The sequence below is a fragment of the Tinamus guttatus genome, unplaced genomic scaffold, assembly GCF_059628265.1.
Source record: "Tinamus guttatus ecotype Peru unplaced genomic scaffold, ASM5962826v1 Tinamus_guttatus_pri_ptg000509l, whole genome shotgun sequence".
Lineage (NCBI taxonomy): Eukaryota > Metazoa > Chordata > Aves > Tinamiformes > Tinamidae > Tinamus > Tinamus guttatus.
In genome coordinates this window covers 345,978-363,257 of record NW_028289043.1, presented here as the reverse complement: position 1 = coordinate 363,257, position 17,280 = coordinate 345,978, and the positions used below count along the sequence as shown (strand labels likewise).

The 17,280-nt window shown below is 41.9% G+C and overlaps 1 protein-coding gene across 1 annotated transcript in view; it reads right to left on the bottom strand.

The window, feature by feature from the left end:
* Positions 1 to 3,594: 3,594 nt before the first annotated feature.
* Positions 3,595 to 17,280, bottom strand: part of FAM171A1 (family with sequence similarity 171 member A1) — a 77,663-nt gene continuing 63,977 nt past the window's right edge. The window contains exons 6-8 of the mRNA XM_088533541.1: positions 9,396 to 9,512; positions 6,913 to 7,027; positions 3,595 to 6,298 (exon numbers count right to left, since the gene is read on the bottom strand). Coding sequence (XP_088389667.1) covers positions 4,591 to 6,298; positions 6,913 to 7,027; positions 9,396 to 9,512 — 1,940 coding nt within the window. The 3' untranslated portion in view covers positions 3,595 to 4,590. The remainder of the gene's footprint in view (positions 6,299 to 6,912; positions 7,028 to 9,395; positions 9,513 to 17,280) is intronic.

Sequence of the window (17,280 nt, the reverse complement as noted above, 5' to 3'; positions counted from 1 at the left end):
TTGCATGAAAGAAGGTCCTCACAAACAGAATGCACCTCTTAGGAACAACTTGTCCTCAGGGACAATATTGTTATTTCTGGGTAAACACTGGATTTCCAACATTTCCATGCTAGCTTACAGAAAGTCTTTTCCAATATTCTTTTGACTGTTGAAACTAGAAATATGCCTGTAACTTTCAGATCAGGTAATTGCTAATGCTAGTTAAGGTTCTTAGGACCTTCTGGGTGGCCAGAAGCAGATTAACTGTGTTGTTCAGGAAGTTCACATCTACTGCTTGGAGAATTCCATTTTAATTCTGCTATTGCAGAATGAATGTCTCATGGATACAATGTCTTTTTGATGAAGAAGGCAAGATATCAGACTTTCTATTCTGGCTCTTCATTTCTATGCAAAATTCATGGAGATTTTACAGTAAGATCTTTACCTTTCACAATTTCATAATCTTCTGCAAAAGAAAACCTCTATCAAGGGTTCTAACAATTACACAATAAATTACTTAAAATAGACATGTTCTTAATAAAATTAAATGTATAAAGAAAATTTAGACATCAGGTCTAGGTTAGAAGGCAAATAGGAGTAACTTAAGAGCAGCACAGTAATGATACTCTACCCATGGAGGGGAAAAGCGCCAGGACTAATATTTGTAGGATTTTGCTTGAGGAAAATCGTTAGGGAGGGCTGGGGAGAAGACAGCCCTGATGCAATGACATTTCTTGAATCCCTACAAACATCTGAATGGCCAGAACCCTTTCAAAGCAGCGATTACCAAAGGAGCTCTTTGGAAGTTGCTTCTTCCAGCGGCGATGCTCACAAGGCCTTGCAGCAGACCCAGGCGTTCCTTTGGAAGCAGGATTTCTCATCCCAAAGCAGAACTTCAGGCACCATTTCTTACCTTTTTAACTGTAATACTGGCAGAATCTTTCCCCCGTTAGGCTTACTCAGCAGCTTGTATCACCCGTGGTGAGCACGAAGTTCTTCCCTCCACGACTGCAAACAAAACCTGATAAACAGGTATTCATTTATACCTCCCTGTTGCTATCACATTTCCCTCCCCTAAGTCTGCACATTTCCAAGGCAGAAGACATACCTAACAATTAAATACACCGCCACTATTTATTCCTAGAAGGAAAGCACCACCAAGAAATTCAGAAGCATTTTTTGTTGTCTGGGGGTCAGGGCAGCACCAAGCCCAGCAGTATCAGTGTTGTACATTTGTGATATACAAAGCTGCAGATGCTCTGAGGCAAGAACCATTTTTTGCTCTATTTATACAGGGTTTAGCATGTTGGAACCCTGATGAAGTTGTCATTCAAACAATAGAAGGTCATTGTCACCATAAGTCAAGGGGCTTTTTAGACAGTTTAATAAGGCCTGAGAAGCGAGTATTTCAGCAGTAACAAGGGGGAACATCACGGACCATGGACTCTTAATGAGTACAGGAAACTTTATGACTGTTGGGAGCTAACAGGTCTCAAGACACATCCTACCACCCAAAGTACACTTGTAAGATCCAGGAATTATCTTCATTGTTTCACTGTCTGTTTTTGAAAATCCAGACAAATCTTACATTCCCGTTCTTAGTATTTTTTGCAGTCTAACATTTTATTTCTTTTGTTAGCTTTGACATTATAATCTTTTGAATTTCCCCCATTAATATTTGCTAATGAAAAAAAAAAAACCATCTAGACATTTCTAGTCTGCTTGGCTATGATCACTTGGAACTGTTGATTCCAATGCATATTTGAACTATATTTTGCTCCAGCTGTTTTAAAGCTTTATTGATATTTGCTTCATTGTGCAACTGCAAAATACAAGCAAACAATTTGTCATATGCTACAAAAGACGCGTTTTAGTATGTTTTTGAGAATTAGAAAAGAGAACCTGTGTCATTGGTCGTTCAGATTAGTCAGAAAACCAAGTTTGTACCATGGGTACACCCTGGTTTCAACCCGTAATCTGATTTGTGTTATTCTGCTCCAGCTTCCGTCGCTCAGATGTGTTGGATATATCGAGAATAACATTTCAAAACATTTCAGAACTTTGTATTCTGTAACATCAAATACTATATGGGGAATAAGATATATCACATGAGTAAATATGTTATTTTTAAGAAGGTTTTTAAAATACCAGCATCGTGTTTGTTCAAATGTATTTGCCATATTGGAATTATCGAACCATCAAATTATTATTTTTTTAAATAAAAACAACACAACTAAAAGAAACAATTTGCTGCAATTTAATAGTAACAATCTCACTTTACAGTATAATAATGGTGAAAACTTTGCAAAGGAATTTGAAAAAGAATGTAATTAAAAACGACAGATTTAAGACGACAAAAATTGAAAATTAAATAGCACAACAATTCTAGGAGGATCAAATTTTAACCAGAATGTTTATTTGATGCCGCGTTCTGATTAATAAGTGACACTATGTTACCAGCACTTGCTGAGATCGGATAAACACCACTTCTTTAAAGCACAATTGTTCTGTTCAGAGACCAAGCACAGACCGACAACAAGAAATCGGACCCCAGACCCACTTCCCACGTGGGCAGTAGCAAAGTTCCTAAGTGGAAGAGGAAGGACCCTGAGTGGCCCCTGCAGCCGAACGGACCGGCCATGTCGTGATTTCCGCTCTCGGGGAACTCTGCAAATATTATTTTAGGTTTTTCTAGGACACACCCCACTGCCAAATACAAAATCAAAGCAAGACAGAGGCGGGTGAAGCGGCTCTGCGGCCGGCGAGCACTGGACCGGGATCTGGGAAACCTGGATTCACTTCCCGGACCCTCAGGTGAGACATCCCGTTCAATGGAAATTACAACACTGGCCTTCCATGAGAACCTTGGAAATCTCCAGGAAAAAGAAATGCTTCTGAGGCAGGGGTTGTTATTTAAAATTAACATTCTCCAATCACCTTGGAGATCACATAAAAATTGAAGTGTTATGGCTGCTAATGCTGTGTAAACATAATTGAATGAAATATGATAAAATAAATGTGTACGAAGGATTCCATAAAAGGATAAGTGATGTCCACTCCACTTTTCGGGAAGTCATTCTTTCTCCTTTGAACTTAACTCCTGAAGTGGTCAGAAGTGTCCAGTAAATGCAGGTACCCATGAAACTGGAATGAAAACTGGTGCCATTGGAAGCAAAACTCCATAGCAAAGTTCAGCGATACCAGAATTCCATTTCCAAAATACTCAATGACACCTACGTAAATTGTTGAGTATTTTTAAAGATAGGGAGGATGCTTTCCTGAAAAGGGTTCTTCTACCTTTCAGTAGAAGTTTATGAAAACTGCCTAAGAAAGAGTCATTGTTGGTAACCCACACAAACATAAATATGGACAGCAAAAGAGAAACCAAAGCAGTTTTGCTTATTTAATAATATAAAATAACGTGATGAGAGGAAAAAAAAAACACAAAGTTTTTTTTTGCTGTTTATTGTTAATTATAGTTTTTGGATAACCAAGCAGCTCTGTATGGAGAAAGCACAGAAGAGCAATTCTGGCACTTTTGGATAATACATTAAAAAAAAAACTTTTTTAGACACATTCAGTCCACTTGCTCGGTCCACAGTCCGTTTTACATGAGCAAGATGAGCTCATATGCTTCCAGAGAAAACTAACAATATATACAGTCCATGAAACTATCTTCTTGGCTACCCTGGGGCCTTTAAAATGTCCTCTAAGTCTACCCTGGCTAAACAGAATCCACAATATACATGATAGTTACAGAATACGCTGTACTGAAATGAGAAATGCTCAGCACAAAACGGGACTCTTGGCATGCAGCTTAAAGTAAAAGGTAAAAGTCCAGAAGTTTATAAAATCCCAAACGGGGTCAATTAAAAGGAGTTAGCAAAAGAAGGGACTGTTCATTGTTACTGTAAAAAAGGCACTTTGAGTAAGTGGGACCAGAATTAGAGGAGTCTTAGTTGACACAAAGTTCAGTTTGGTTTCAGAAAAAGGCTTCAATGCTAAGGGATGCTACTCAAGTTTCCTGCAGTTTTACATTAAAAAAATTGCTGAGTAGTTTATAATAAAGGACATAAAATGTTTACAACCAACTTGTAAAATTAAGAAAAGCATAGTAGAAGCAAAATATTACTAAAAGCAGCAATGCATAGCCTTTCATTGAGATAATGCACAATTTTGGACACCACGTGTCAAACTAGGGTTTTTAAGATACTCTTTCAGTAGCATTATCAACATAAAATGGGCCTATCTAACAACAGTTTTACCAGCTCCCATTCATAAGGAGATTGAGGTCATAAACCAACCCAAACAATCTGTCAGCATTTTTAACATCCTGGATGACCAATATCAAGTATATGGAATAACAATCACACTCTTTGTTCAGCTATCTCACTGGAGGCAGCCGTTAAATCAGAGGAATGATTTTAAATCTTTTCTAACATTTACACAGTAATGCATTATAAGTTCTTTCAAAAGTTGCTCACCACAGTTTTTCTCTTTTTTTTTTTCTCCACAACAAAAAAAAAAAAAAAGAAAAAAAAATCAAGCACTTCCACAGAAAGAATATTTGGCAATTTTATACTCCACGGAACGGTGGATTTTCACAACAGCTCACTTTAGATTGAATGTCATTAGTGGTCTTTCCTCTCGTTTCTGCCAAGGACTCTTCTTATCCTCACCCTGGTCATCCTCCTCGTCCTCGTCCTCGTCGCGAAGGGCCGCTCCGCGCGCGGGGCTCGTTGAGGGCTCCGGCCTGGGCTCCGCAGTCCTGCTCTCCTCCTGCAGGCTGGGCAGCTGCGCGCCGCTCCTCTTGCCGGGGCCGTCCAGCAGGCAGCGCAGGGCGCTGTCCTCGGGGCTGCACACGGCCGTGCCGCACTCGCTGCCGCTCTGGTCCATGTCCTCCAGGTACACGAGCTGCGTGTAGGCCGTGCCGTCCCCGACCCTGCGCTCGCGCTGCTGCTGCTGCTGCTGCTGCTCCGGCGCCGCGGGGTGGCTCGGCGCCGCCGACGGGTGCTCTCCTCCTCTTCCCTTGCGGGCAGATTTGGGTTCGTTCATGTCAACGCCGGAGTCCAAGCTGGCGTCGTTGCTCCCGTTCCTACCGGCTCTTTGGAGGTCAATGTACGAATGTCTAACGTGAGCGTTGGAACGCCCATCTAGAGAAACAAACCATGCCCGAGGATGAGGCAAGGGTTTCCCCCCTCCCAGTTCCATCAGAGCCTTTTCTGTAAGGAGCTGCACTTCGCTGTTCATTTGCGCCAGGGATGCATCGTTCAGCGAGGCAGGAATGGAGATAGATTCGGACATGGAAGCGTTTTGTTGGCTCCACTCAGCTGCACCTGCGTCCTGCAAATGCTGCTGAGATACTGCCTGCGAGGCCAACTGCTGCGGCTGCAGCTGCTGCGGCGGGTGCGGAAAAAGCCGCACGTGGGGGTTCGGGAGCTCCGCCTGGAGTCTTTCTATGTCAATCTGCTGGTCAGCTGGAACCACCAGCGGCTGGCTAACGTAAGGGTGTTCGCCCGGTAATTTCATGTAGTGACCTGGAATGACCAACGCGGGCAAAACTTTTCTGTAAACACTGTCGTTAACTTGGTCAACAGAATTGCAGCAAATTAACTGACCTGGTCGAGGGAAAGATGTAGGTCGTTCAAGGTGATCCACTGAACGAGACATCATACATTCAGTAGGTCTGCAGTCCAACAGTTCTTTTTCAGGGGCTGGAGGTGTGGGGTATATTTGTTCCTGAATATTGTATTTACTTCCAGTAGCTATATGATTCATAGATACTTGGATTTCTCTCTCTTGCTTTTCAAACAGAGGCTGAGACAGCATAGCGTTGTAGCTTCTCCTGTACTCATCTTTGATGGGGGACTCATAGCCCTCAACAGTTTCTGTAGATTTTCTTGTCTTTAAAGGAAAACTATCAGCTGATTTGTGGTAGTCTTTTCTCAGGGACCCGCTGGGAGTCAGGTCATCCAAGGAAATTCTGCTCTTGTCTTTCTCCTTGTCAGAAAGCAGCTCCTCCCGGGAGCTAAACTCCTGGGAAGTGGTGAACGAGTGTTTGAGCATAGGTGTGTGCAGATCTGCTTCTCCGCTGGCGGACACCATCTCCATGCGGACAGCGCTGATTAATTCCTTGGCTCCCGAGGTTTCGCCGTGTCCATTGCTAGCAACAGAGAGCCCGCCTGGAAACTCTGACTCACGCCGGGAAAATATTAAATTTATATGTGACATAGAGGTTGCTTGATCCTTCTTGGAAGTGTCCAGTGCTGTGGGAAGCTGCAGCTTCTTATGGTGCTGACGTGGTTTTAAACATTTTCTTCTGTAAAAGCCGGTAACAAAAGAAATAACATAAATATGACTATTGTACAGAAAGAAGATCAACAAGTGTGTCCTAAGGAAAGATTTTTAAGCACTGATTAAAACAGCAAAGACGAAATCAACGACAAACTACTGGCGAACAGGAAATATCTCAAGCACCAATTATAATCTGCAGCAAACGTCTAGAAAAGACAAATATAAAATAACTTATTAGTATACATTTGCTGTTCAAGACTTAATGTAAATTTGTAGTTAGGTTTGATGAGAACAGATGAATTGCAGGTGCAGAACAGGAATGATTTCAGAGATCCTCAGTCTCAAGCCTATATTTGATAGGAGGTTTTAAAACATTTCATAAGGAACACACAGCTGTAAATCATAAGGTGCTGAGATTTTTTCAATTACCAACCTACCAAAGGTATGGATTATGCAGTATGCAACCAGCAACACATGAAATTTATCTCCCTGTATGCTTCTATTTCAAGGGCTTTCTTCCTCTTCTTTTTGTAAAAAATGTTAAAAAAAAAAAGTTTGCGTATAGAACCTTTAATTTTATGGGCACAGAAAATCTTACATTTCCAACATGAACTAAGTACCTAGAATGGTGGATCTTACCTGCAATAATACAAAAGGAGACACAGCAAGACAAGAAGGATGACAGCCATCCCTCCTAAGATTGCCAGAAGAAACATCGTATGATAGCTGGTAATGTCGTGTGTGACAACAGGACCTGGAAGGCCAGAAAAGAGCAGTTAGACGTGTGACAATCTGCAAATAAAAGGAGGATGAACACTTTAAGCAAAGAGAGGGATGGCCTCCCTTGCACGAGGGTGCTAAGTGAAGAGCACTGCCACTCAGCCCTGGTGCCTGCTGAGCTGAGCTGAGCTGAGCCTCTCCGGCGCGGAGCGGGCAGTGGGGGAAGCACGAGCGGCTTTTCGTGACTGCAGCTCCAAAGAAACGGATCATTCTGTGGAAAAGCAGTTAGCTTCAAAGGGAGCATGCAAAAGTGAATGCTGCCTTCCAAATCCTGATGCTGATACCCTCATCTCTTATCACTGGAGAAAAAGCCATCACAGCATCTTCCAGCATCGTGGTAAAAGATTTCTCTCTATAAATACACTTGTGTAGCTTTGCATTAAGTAGTACATACAGTGCAGTAAAGGATACTGTGGAAGAAGTGCTGGTGCTCATAATTCTAGGCCAAGCCAAGCGGATCTTCAGTAGCTTTAAAACCAGGCCACTGGTGAGTGTTGTAACTCCAGGTTTCAATAGTGCTTCAGAAATTTTTCAACATACCAACACACGCATGTGGACAGTATCTGTTCACAGCTATGCATGTGTAGCCCCATTAGTTTGTAATACCCTTAACATCAATTTGAAATACAGTCCCAGATTTTCATCCGTAAGTAAGGAAGGAGGTACAGCACCAGCTAACCAAGTAACATGCAGGTAGGACAGCAAATGTTGACCTGTATACTTGGGCAACATTAAGGTTGCAGATCATGAGGTTTCGAGAAAATCATCTGTGTGTCTTTGGTGGTCTGTAGAGCCACTGCTAGGAACACAACGTTCATTTTGCCCATTTTTGGAGATAAGAAATGAGAAGATGAAATAAGCAGACAGACAGTAATTTGCTTAAAATAACATCAGGAAAATATAAAAATATATACATTCTACTCTGGCACTACTTTTATATAATGGATACTGTTGCTATAGGACATTAAGTAAGTAGGGGAAGAGATAAACCATGTAAGTTTTTCATTAAGATGTGGTTCCCTTTGTAACACAACTCTAGCAGTGCTGATCTAGCCCTCAGGAAGAAGGGAGGATAGGACACAAACAGATGCTCTGCCCTACAAGTAAAACTGTAAGGGCAAATGTAAGCACATCCAGGACAGCTTTAGAGTTACGGGGTCAAAATTCATGATTATAGCTGCCTTACCATCTGGAGCAGAGCTGCACTTGGAAACATTTGGCTCCTGGCAGTTTTTTTTTTTTTTTTTAGAGGTACAGTAATTTTTTTAAGATTCCATTAAATTTAGTGATAGTTTACACTGATTTGCACCTGCACCTAAGCTCTGTTCAGCAACGAATCAGGTGAATATTCCAGTTTTACCTAGTATCATCTTAAATAAAAAGCTTGCATAAGGTAGCACAGCAGAAACTCCAAGTGTTTTCTGTATCACAAAGGAACTTAGTGGAATATGCAAGTGGAGTTTGAAAATGATCCTCATATTAGAGTGTGTTTTGCTGGTTAGATGTAGTTTATGTATTTTGCACAGCCAAGGAAAGAATGTTTCCATTCCTACTATATTTGGTTTTCATTCAAAAAAAAAAAGCCCCTAATAAAATCTCTAAGAGGAGAAATTTTTGGTTGGTTGCCTGGTTTATGTAGAGGTATCTGTAATTACTGGTGACTGGAAAACTACTACTAAGAAACGTGAGCCAGCCACAGAGAGAAAAAAAATGAAGACTTGGCTACAACATTAATAATTGCAGCGGGCACAGAAGTACACAAATACCAAAATCAAAGTGATTTCAAAAGTTGCCTAAGAATCTTGCAAATGGCAACCAAGAAGCTCATCTGCCTCCTGAAACCTGAAGTTATTCACAGTGTAAGTTACTGAGTCACAAAGATATATAAAGCCTGAATCATGGCAAAATGCAGTGTAGGCATTAAAAAAACAACCAATCAGCTAAACCATCCAGGGCACTGCTGACCTTTGGTAAATTCTCTAAGTTTCTGCACTGAAACGGCACAGTGGATATTTTTCTATCCACTGAAATATCAATATATTGATATTACAACTCCCTACATTTTCTAGTAATGGCTCTACTTAAGCATGCGTCAAAGCAAAAACCACTTTCATTAAAAAGTTTCCTACTTTGATATTTGGAGATTAACACGCTCAAAAAAATTTGGAACACCATCTTCCCCAAAGATTTTAGCCCTTTACTTTCAGATTTCCGTTTTATAACACTCCATTATTGGTCAAGCTGTGGCATCTCAAATGAGGTCATTCTGCAAAATATAAACATTATATATGAACAAATAATTACTCAGTTGGTCCTATCAATAAAATTCAGTTCCATCTTACCTGGGATAGCAGGCGACATAGCTGCAACCCAGTAGCCCAGCTGAGGTGCAATGTAAGTCCAAGTCAATTGATTTCCTTCTTGCTGTACAAGGCCAAAACTACTCTTCAGCCATGTCCCTGTAAATATAAGGATGTAGAAGGCATTACAGACACAGAACCTCTCTCTGGAACAACTGCAGACAGCTGGAAATGCAAACTGTAACCAAGTCTATCTGTGCACTAAGCACTGCTGTACAATGCTGTAGGTGCATGATAAGGTCATGCCTCCGTCAGCGGCATTTGAGGGCTCCCACAAGCACTCATCTCTGTGGCCAACTCAAAGCTGATGTACATAAAAGAAGCTGTTTAAAATCAAATGGAGCTTTGAAAAAGGATTAAAGAAAATAATCACTGTTATTTTAGATTTTCTTTTTTTGAACAAGGATATTTCTAAAGCTGATTATACGTAGACATCAAACCTCTAAAAAGACAGAAGCTTGCACGCACGCAGCAGTCCCCTACGCCACACATTCGTCTCCTGCATTGGCTGACAAATTCTGCAACAGTAAAGAAAATGCTTCCCCCAGGAGTTAGTTTCCCATACAGAGACAGGCTCATGAAGGCTATTCCCAAGACACGTAAAGTCTCTGTCCTTCGGCAGTGACAAGTCATTCAGATTGTGTACGGGTTCAGGAATACTGCTCGTCTGGTAATGGATGACAATTTTTTTAGAATACGTTTTTCAGAGGAAATATCAGACTTTTTTAGAATTATCAAATGGTAATTTCAGAACAAATAAGATCAACAACCTTAGAACCATGTGTTTAAGTAGTCAAAACTCTTCAGCAGTCCAGCAGACAATCTGTACTACTTGAGAGCTGTTCTATTTTCACAAGGTAAGTTATATGGCAAAACCGGGCTACAGAATAACCTTTAAAAACTGAAACAGCTGCTTACATTTTTAATATGTGACTCTAAGACTGAAGGAAAAAAGATCACTATAGTTTCCTATACACTGATCAGCCCATATGGATTGTATACAGCTCTCACTTTTATTCTCTTTGAAATAAACACAGGATTGCTATTCCATAGACAGCTGGAAATTAAATGACGAGAACAGCCTATTTTTTCTAAACAAGAATTCACCTGAAAGCATGTAATGGTATCTACATATGGGCACATGCGAAAGAACAAATGCCTTTAGGAAAAAGTAATTGCACCGTGTGCCTTTTGGGCTTGAACATTTTATTGACATTCTAATAAGCAGCAACAAACATATCTGAAACACCAGCTACATCCCTTCCCTGCTGACGCTTCCTCCCTGTGGCCCTCACGTGGGCCCTCCCGTCATGTCGTGGCTTCGGCTCTGGAGCCACAAAACAAACCTAAGCGTGCAGCAGCGTGGTTTAAAACTCCCCTTTCTGGCATTCCGGGTGGCTTGTAGCCCAGCCGGGCTCCCCGCGGGTCCCGGGGCTGCGTGAGGGCGCAGGAAGGCGCGAGGGCCGCCCAGCAGGCCGGCGCGCGGGGAGCGGGGCCTGGCAGCCTGCGCCTCCATGCCGGGGGCACCTCCGCGAGCAGCCCTGCTCCGTGGGGGCCCTCAGCCAGTGTGTGTCGCAGCAGGCCAGGAACGAGGGAAGCTCGAGAAGGAGGTTCCTCCTCACGCCCCTCAGTCCCACCGGCAGCACAGCTGAGGCCTGCAGAGAGCCGCCATAAACCCTCCGCGTCGCCGTGCGGCAGCTCTGTGCTTCTGGCACAAGGAGAGGAAATGCTGCATTTACCTTACCCTGCTTCAAACGCTCCCTTCAAAGAAAACTTGTGCCTTGTACTTGTAATTCTTCCTTTAAACAGGCGCCTATGCATAATTTCTGAAAACTTACTTTTTTTTTTCCAGACATTGCTAAATACTCTGTGATTGCTTGGCAGAGTACAGCACACACTCAAGAGATTATGTATTTTTAATACCTCTGAGATACTGATGATTTCTTCAGCGTTTCTTAAATTATCCATCTGTGCAAATCTAGTATAGATGAGAATGCCTTTTCTGACTACTTATTTCTTCTTTACTATTGATTTTTTCCTTTACCCTTGAAGTCCACTATTTGGTTATTAATAATTCCACATGAATATAGTGACAGGTTGTTACAAAAACATACATGAATGAGAATTTCTACATACAGGTAAATATTGAAAATTTGTGATGTATTTGAGGCTAAGATGAACTTGTGTGCAGTACATTTATGTGTGCAGTTTTGGGAAAAATTAGGAAAAGCAGATTCACTCTCTTCTCCAAAGAGCAACTTTTCAGATTTTCTCCAATGCACTTCTGAGGAATGTGTCATTCCAAGAGCCCTGAATCACAAGCTGAAAAATTACTTCACAGTGTCAAAAACTGCTTCTGTTCTGTGTTGTGCCTAAAATGCCATTTGATGAGAAACTCTGTTAAACCTAAACATCACAATTTGCTTCTGCAAAATCTGTGGAGCAAGTAATTGACACCCAGATGCTAGGCCTGAGAAAACAGCTGCTTCAGAAAAGGAAGATTATCCACCAACCACTTAAATATGCAGCTGCGTGAAACACAACATTAAGACTGGCAGAGATAAAAAAACATGCTAAGAAAAAAAAAAAAAGAATGGAAGGGCCTGGGTGATGAATTCACCCTGCCTTCCTTCATAGCCTCTTAAGCCCTTAAATTCATGTTCATATGCACGCACACACACAGAACATATAAGTAGGTAATGCAGCAAAGTTCATTATCTGTATAGTCTATTTTTCCAGTTATCTCTTTGAGCAGAAGTTATTATTGATTTCTTCACTAGGGGGAACTTGTGTCCAGCTTGCTTTGGTCACTAACCACTGCGTCCTAACGAGCAGAATCCTTGCAATGCCTCTTTAAAAGCCCTTTGCTCAACAGCACCGCGCTTGCATAACGCAGCGACCGAGACGCTGACAGCGGCCGCGCTCTTATCGCGGCGAGCAGAGCTCGGCTGCCATCCTGCCAAACAAGCAGCAGCACCGATTGCTCATATTCTACCCACAAAAGCAATCCCTGTACTTGCAGGGTAAGCAATGACAGTGACTACTGCACAAGGTCAGGCAGGCTCTGGGCTCGTCTTCCGCTCGTTGAGGACACCCGTCGTTGCTAACCACTGGATGTGCTCCAGAAAAATTATGGGTGGGTGTAACAATAGGAAAAAATGGTATTCCCCCTCTCTAACAGACAGTTAAGAGATTTTAAAACATACCAGATAATGAATCTGGTACTGGACATCATCAGACAAGACTTACAATGCTCCTCTGTTAAGTATGAGAAAGTCCATACCCCGCACATTAGAATGTGGTGACAGCTACAAAGGAACTGCCGTTTAAATAGCCCTGTGTTCACAGAGAACAAGCTGCTTCCCAGGACGAAGCCAAGCGTGGGCTCCTGGGAACTGCGGGGAAACCATCTCACCCAGTACCTTTTGTGAGCCCTTGTTGGTCAGAATTTGCTGAAAATTCTCATTTTCTCTCATTTATGCCATCTCTTAAAGTTCATTGACAAAACGGATAGTGGGAAAAAGCAGAGCCCCCATCCTCTGCAACAGCAGCACATCGGCTTTGAGTGGAAATGGCCAAAGCACAAAGTCCTGTGTTGTTTCACACAGCCAAAACCCAACATGGCATCGTGGGGAACCGAGGTGCCATCAGTACCTGCAAGTCCATCAGTGCAGTTCCAGCTCTCTCGCTTCACCCTTTCTATGTTCTAGTATCACATTTAACTGCCACTGAAGAATGAGTAGGGTTGTTATAGCTTCCTATGGGCAACACCTTGCCGTAAATAACTAATGCCAGACCTCATATCAAGGCAAAATCATTCCCAGCTATGCTCTTAAGCTTTTCAAACCACCTTGACTAAGAACTGTATAGCTGCGCAGCCTTGTGGATGGATTTCCGATGCCATCCCAGATTCTTCCTAGCAAAAGCAACCTTTTCTGAAGGTGCAGCTCACTACCCTTTATGTCCCCACGTATCTGCTCTTGTGCACAAGGACGGAGGCTGAGGGGCAGTGAGTAAAAATCTCCTTCCATTTCCTGCCCTCTCCCACTCACTAGGTGGCAAATGGCATAAGGACAACGGTCCAGGTTCTTCTGCGCAGGCAGCATCGCAATTGCAGGAGAACCAAGCAGAAAGTCTCAGAAGGGAAAGGGGGGGTCTTACCCTGCTGCATGGCTCAGTATTATGACAGGAATTTGTTGTTACCCAAACCTTCTTATCCATGTCCTTTCTCCCTTAAGCCTGCACAACCACGTGGTTTCACTGCTTCCTAAGTTGTACATGGTGTGCAACAACTGTTAAGTAATAAAAAATAAACATGAGTATTAAACAGAAAGCAGGACAAGTGACTGGATGCAATGGAACTGCTCACTTCTGTCCTAGATGGGTTCTGCAGCTCCAGAGAAATGATGCCAAAGCATCTCTGGAGCAGAAACTGCACGTTCAGAATGGTTTGTCAGCACCATATGATTTGGGCCAATTTGTCATCAATTCATAAAGAGCGTCTGGTGCTTCATGGAAAAAATCTATATATAGAGACAGTCTTGCTTATAGATCATTTTTACATTTCTCTTCCTCTTTTTCCTCTATTACTGCTCAGTGGGGCCAACATGCTGATCCAGGATTCAAGTCAGGGGAGATGTCTCTTGGCTCAAACTAATGGTAGTGGGAAAACCTAGGAGTTTAACTCTTTCCTCAGCAAAATATAGTTAGTGGTACTGTTTTTTATTATTATTATTTAATAAATGGTGTCATTTAACAAATATCTTCTTGACAAGTATTTAGGACAGCAGCGCAGCCTTCCATTATGCACCTGACTTAAAGGCAGGATAAAAGAACTGTCATTATTAACTCCACAAAGCATACCGAAATCAGAGTACTTTAATAGAAATACTAATCAAAAAGTAATCAGATGGAGGAAGCCGAGCTTCAACTGACTGAAAAACACCCAAACACCAGAAACAAGTTGAAGACTGTGGCAAAGCATTAGCTCTGTTAGAGAAATTAGCTCTGCTAGAGAGAAGTATCTTGTAACTTTGCTGTAACTTTGCTTCTGATGAGAATGCTTATCTATTTCAGGCAGCTTTTAGGACTTACCAATGGGAGATGAGCAAGCTTGAGCAGCAAAGCTCTCAGTTTCAGCACACAGGACAAGTGCTACAATCTAAACAACACAAGCATTTAAATTTGTGATAGCTATGTTTATTTTCTCCTAAATTACTTTTGCATGCGAGCTTTCAGAAGGAAACGTCTCTACTGATAAAATATCATTTGCTTTCTATTCTGCTTTCTATTTTCGCTTCTTTTGAACAACTGGCGATGGGCTCATCCAATCACACCGAAAGCCACCGAGCAGGGAAACAAAACTGTGCTACTTACAGCACAAATGATCTGGTTCCAATAGATTTGACAAATAAGAGGATCCAATTAGTCTGAGAGCAAATTAAGCATAATCCCATTATATGAATTTATTTTTATTCACAAGATTATCTTTCCTGAACAGGAGACTTGTGGAAAGAAACAAAAGATACTTTTATCACTATTTGATAGCGTAAATGTTTAAATAAACATTTCTTAATGAGAAGTGGCTTTCCTTCAGCAGAGATCTCTTCCATGATGTGTATGATGCCTTGGATTGCCTGCTTAAGCAAAGATTCACAGCTAAGTGGAGATGTATGTGTCAAAAGGAATGAGGTAGGTTATTATCAGACAGAGTGTGGGACAGCAAAGGATACTCAGAATTCACTAACAGTGTTTCTAGCAGTAATTGATTTAGACAATTCAATGGCAATGTTCTTACGGCATTAATGAAGGACAAGTTTGTGAAAATATCTTCAAGTATGTTCCAGCATACATAAATTGTACCGTGTCATTCTGCCTACTGAAAACTGCTTATAAGATTTTTTTTTCCAAGTAGAAAATCACCTCTATCTGCATCAGTGCCCACGTTTTGCTCCAGAAGGATGGATTTTTGGTTTTACTTGTGTTTATTTTCTAAAAAGGTAAAAGTCATGGAAATAGGAAGTTGAAAAATTCCTTCCTGACCATTAGTAGACATTATTTTCCTCTTTCTTCCACCCCCTAAATACACAGGGGTTTAAAAATTCTTAGCATTTAAGTTAATATTACAATTTTGTTTTTGGAGTTGCTAAGCAACATCAAAAAAATAAATGTCCCCGCTCTGAGCTCATGCCTTCATTATTCTTCCACTCGCACAGAATTTGTTATACAAGCCTTCCATGCCTAAAACCTACTGATTTAGCAGTACCATCATTATTTGGTGTGCTGTATGGAAAACGCACACTTTTAACATGATACCTGAAAGATTTTTGCAAGGAAGAAATCTAATGGTTCATTTTATTACTCGTGTTTGAGAAGCTTGGTAGATTTTGTCACCTCTACTCAGTTTTTCCCTTAAATCACATGACAGATATTAATGGAAGAACATGTTGATTTTCATTATTTAATAATTTCAGCAATGCCTCACTGTGGAGAGAATCTCTTGTGTTGTTGTTTTGGTCCCCTCAGCATTTCCTTCCTGAATGCCAGAACAGAAGAGACTTATTAAAGAAAATGACTTCCATACATAAACCAGTAATTGTATTTCAAATGGGAAAGCCTAGCTTTGCTTGCTGCTCCACTATTCCTGGTCATTGACGTACTTGACGGATATCACATTATTTATTACATTATTAATCACATTGTCACTTACTGACAAAATTACTAGAGCGAGTAATAAAACCTTGAAAGAATTCAGAATACTCTATGGCCTTTACTTCAGGCAGCCTTCCATCACAATCACGTTCGGTTCCTGTTTTTCAAGCTGGAAAACGTGACTGGATCCATCTCCCCAGGGCTGCCCCACATCCTCCTCAGCTGCCCCCAGCCCCAGCTGGACACCTCACCCTGGACCCTCTTTCTTCTGCACTGAGCTGCGGCGATGCAGCCCCCTGCTCCCACTCCCACCACCACCAGCTCCAGCAGGCCTCAGGAACACGAAACCTTGCCCCGTTTCCTGATTTCTAGTGTCCCTCTTTTCCTTTCTTCTACTGTATGGCTTTTGCGGGTGGAGCTATAATGCCAGCCACAAGACACAATGTACAGCCCGTTACTAAAGTCAGTGTCCCCAGGCATGAAGTGTTTTGTTTCAAATTTTACTTCCTTGACACAAAAGAGCAGATTATTTGTGCACTGTCATCCCATTTTGGCACCGACTCGATCCCTTCTGTGTCCTATTAATCTCCACATAACGCCATGCCACATATTAGCTCATCTGCTGTGCCATAAATTCCTACGGACACCGTTCACGCGGCTCTGATGGTCCAGGGGGAGAAGGCAGGGAGTGGGCCCAAGGCTCCGCTGACATCACTCACATGTTTGAAAACCACCACATCTGCTTCAAAAAACAGCGTACATCCTGATAAACAAACAACAAGCACCTCCTGTGACCCACTCCAGTGCGTGAGGAACGGATCCACCTCTCCAAAGGAATCGTGTTAGCGAGAACGTACCTCAGGGAGCTACACTGAGGAGCATCCGAGGAAGAGCTGCCTCTCCTTCCCAAGCGGAGCTCGGTCTACGAGGCTGCAATTATATCTGCACCTATTACAGAGGCATCGTGCATGATAAAAAGCTGGGTTTGGTGGCTGCTATTTCTATGGCAACTCACAAAATACAGAATTCTTTGAAAGAGTTAGTTAAGGGTCTGTGTTCCTCAGTGTCATTCAATCCTTTACAAATAATTTAATCTTGACAGTTGAGGTAAAAAGGAAGTTAAAATCAAGTTGCCAAAGAGCTTGTACACTACAGAAACTGTGTAACTGTGAACTTGTGGAGGTTTTGGCCTTCTCCTGGCAATCTGAAAATAAAT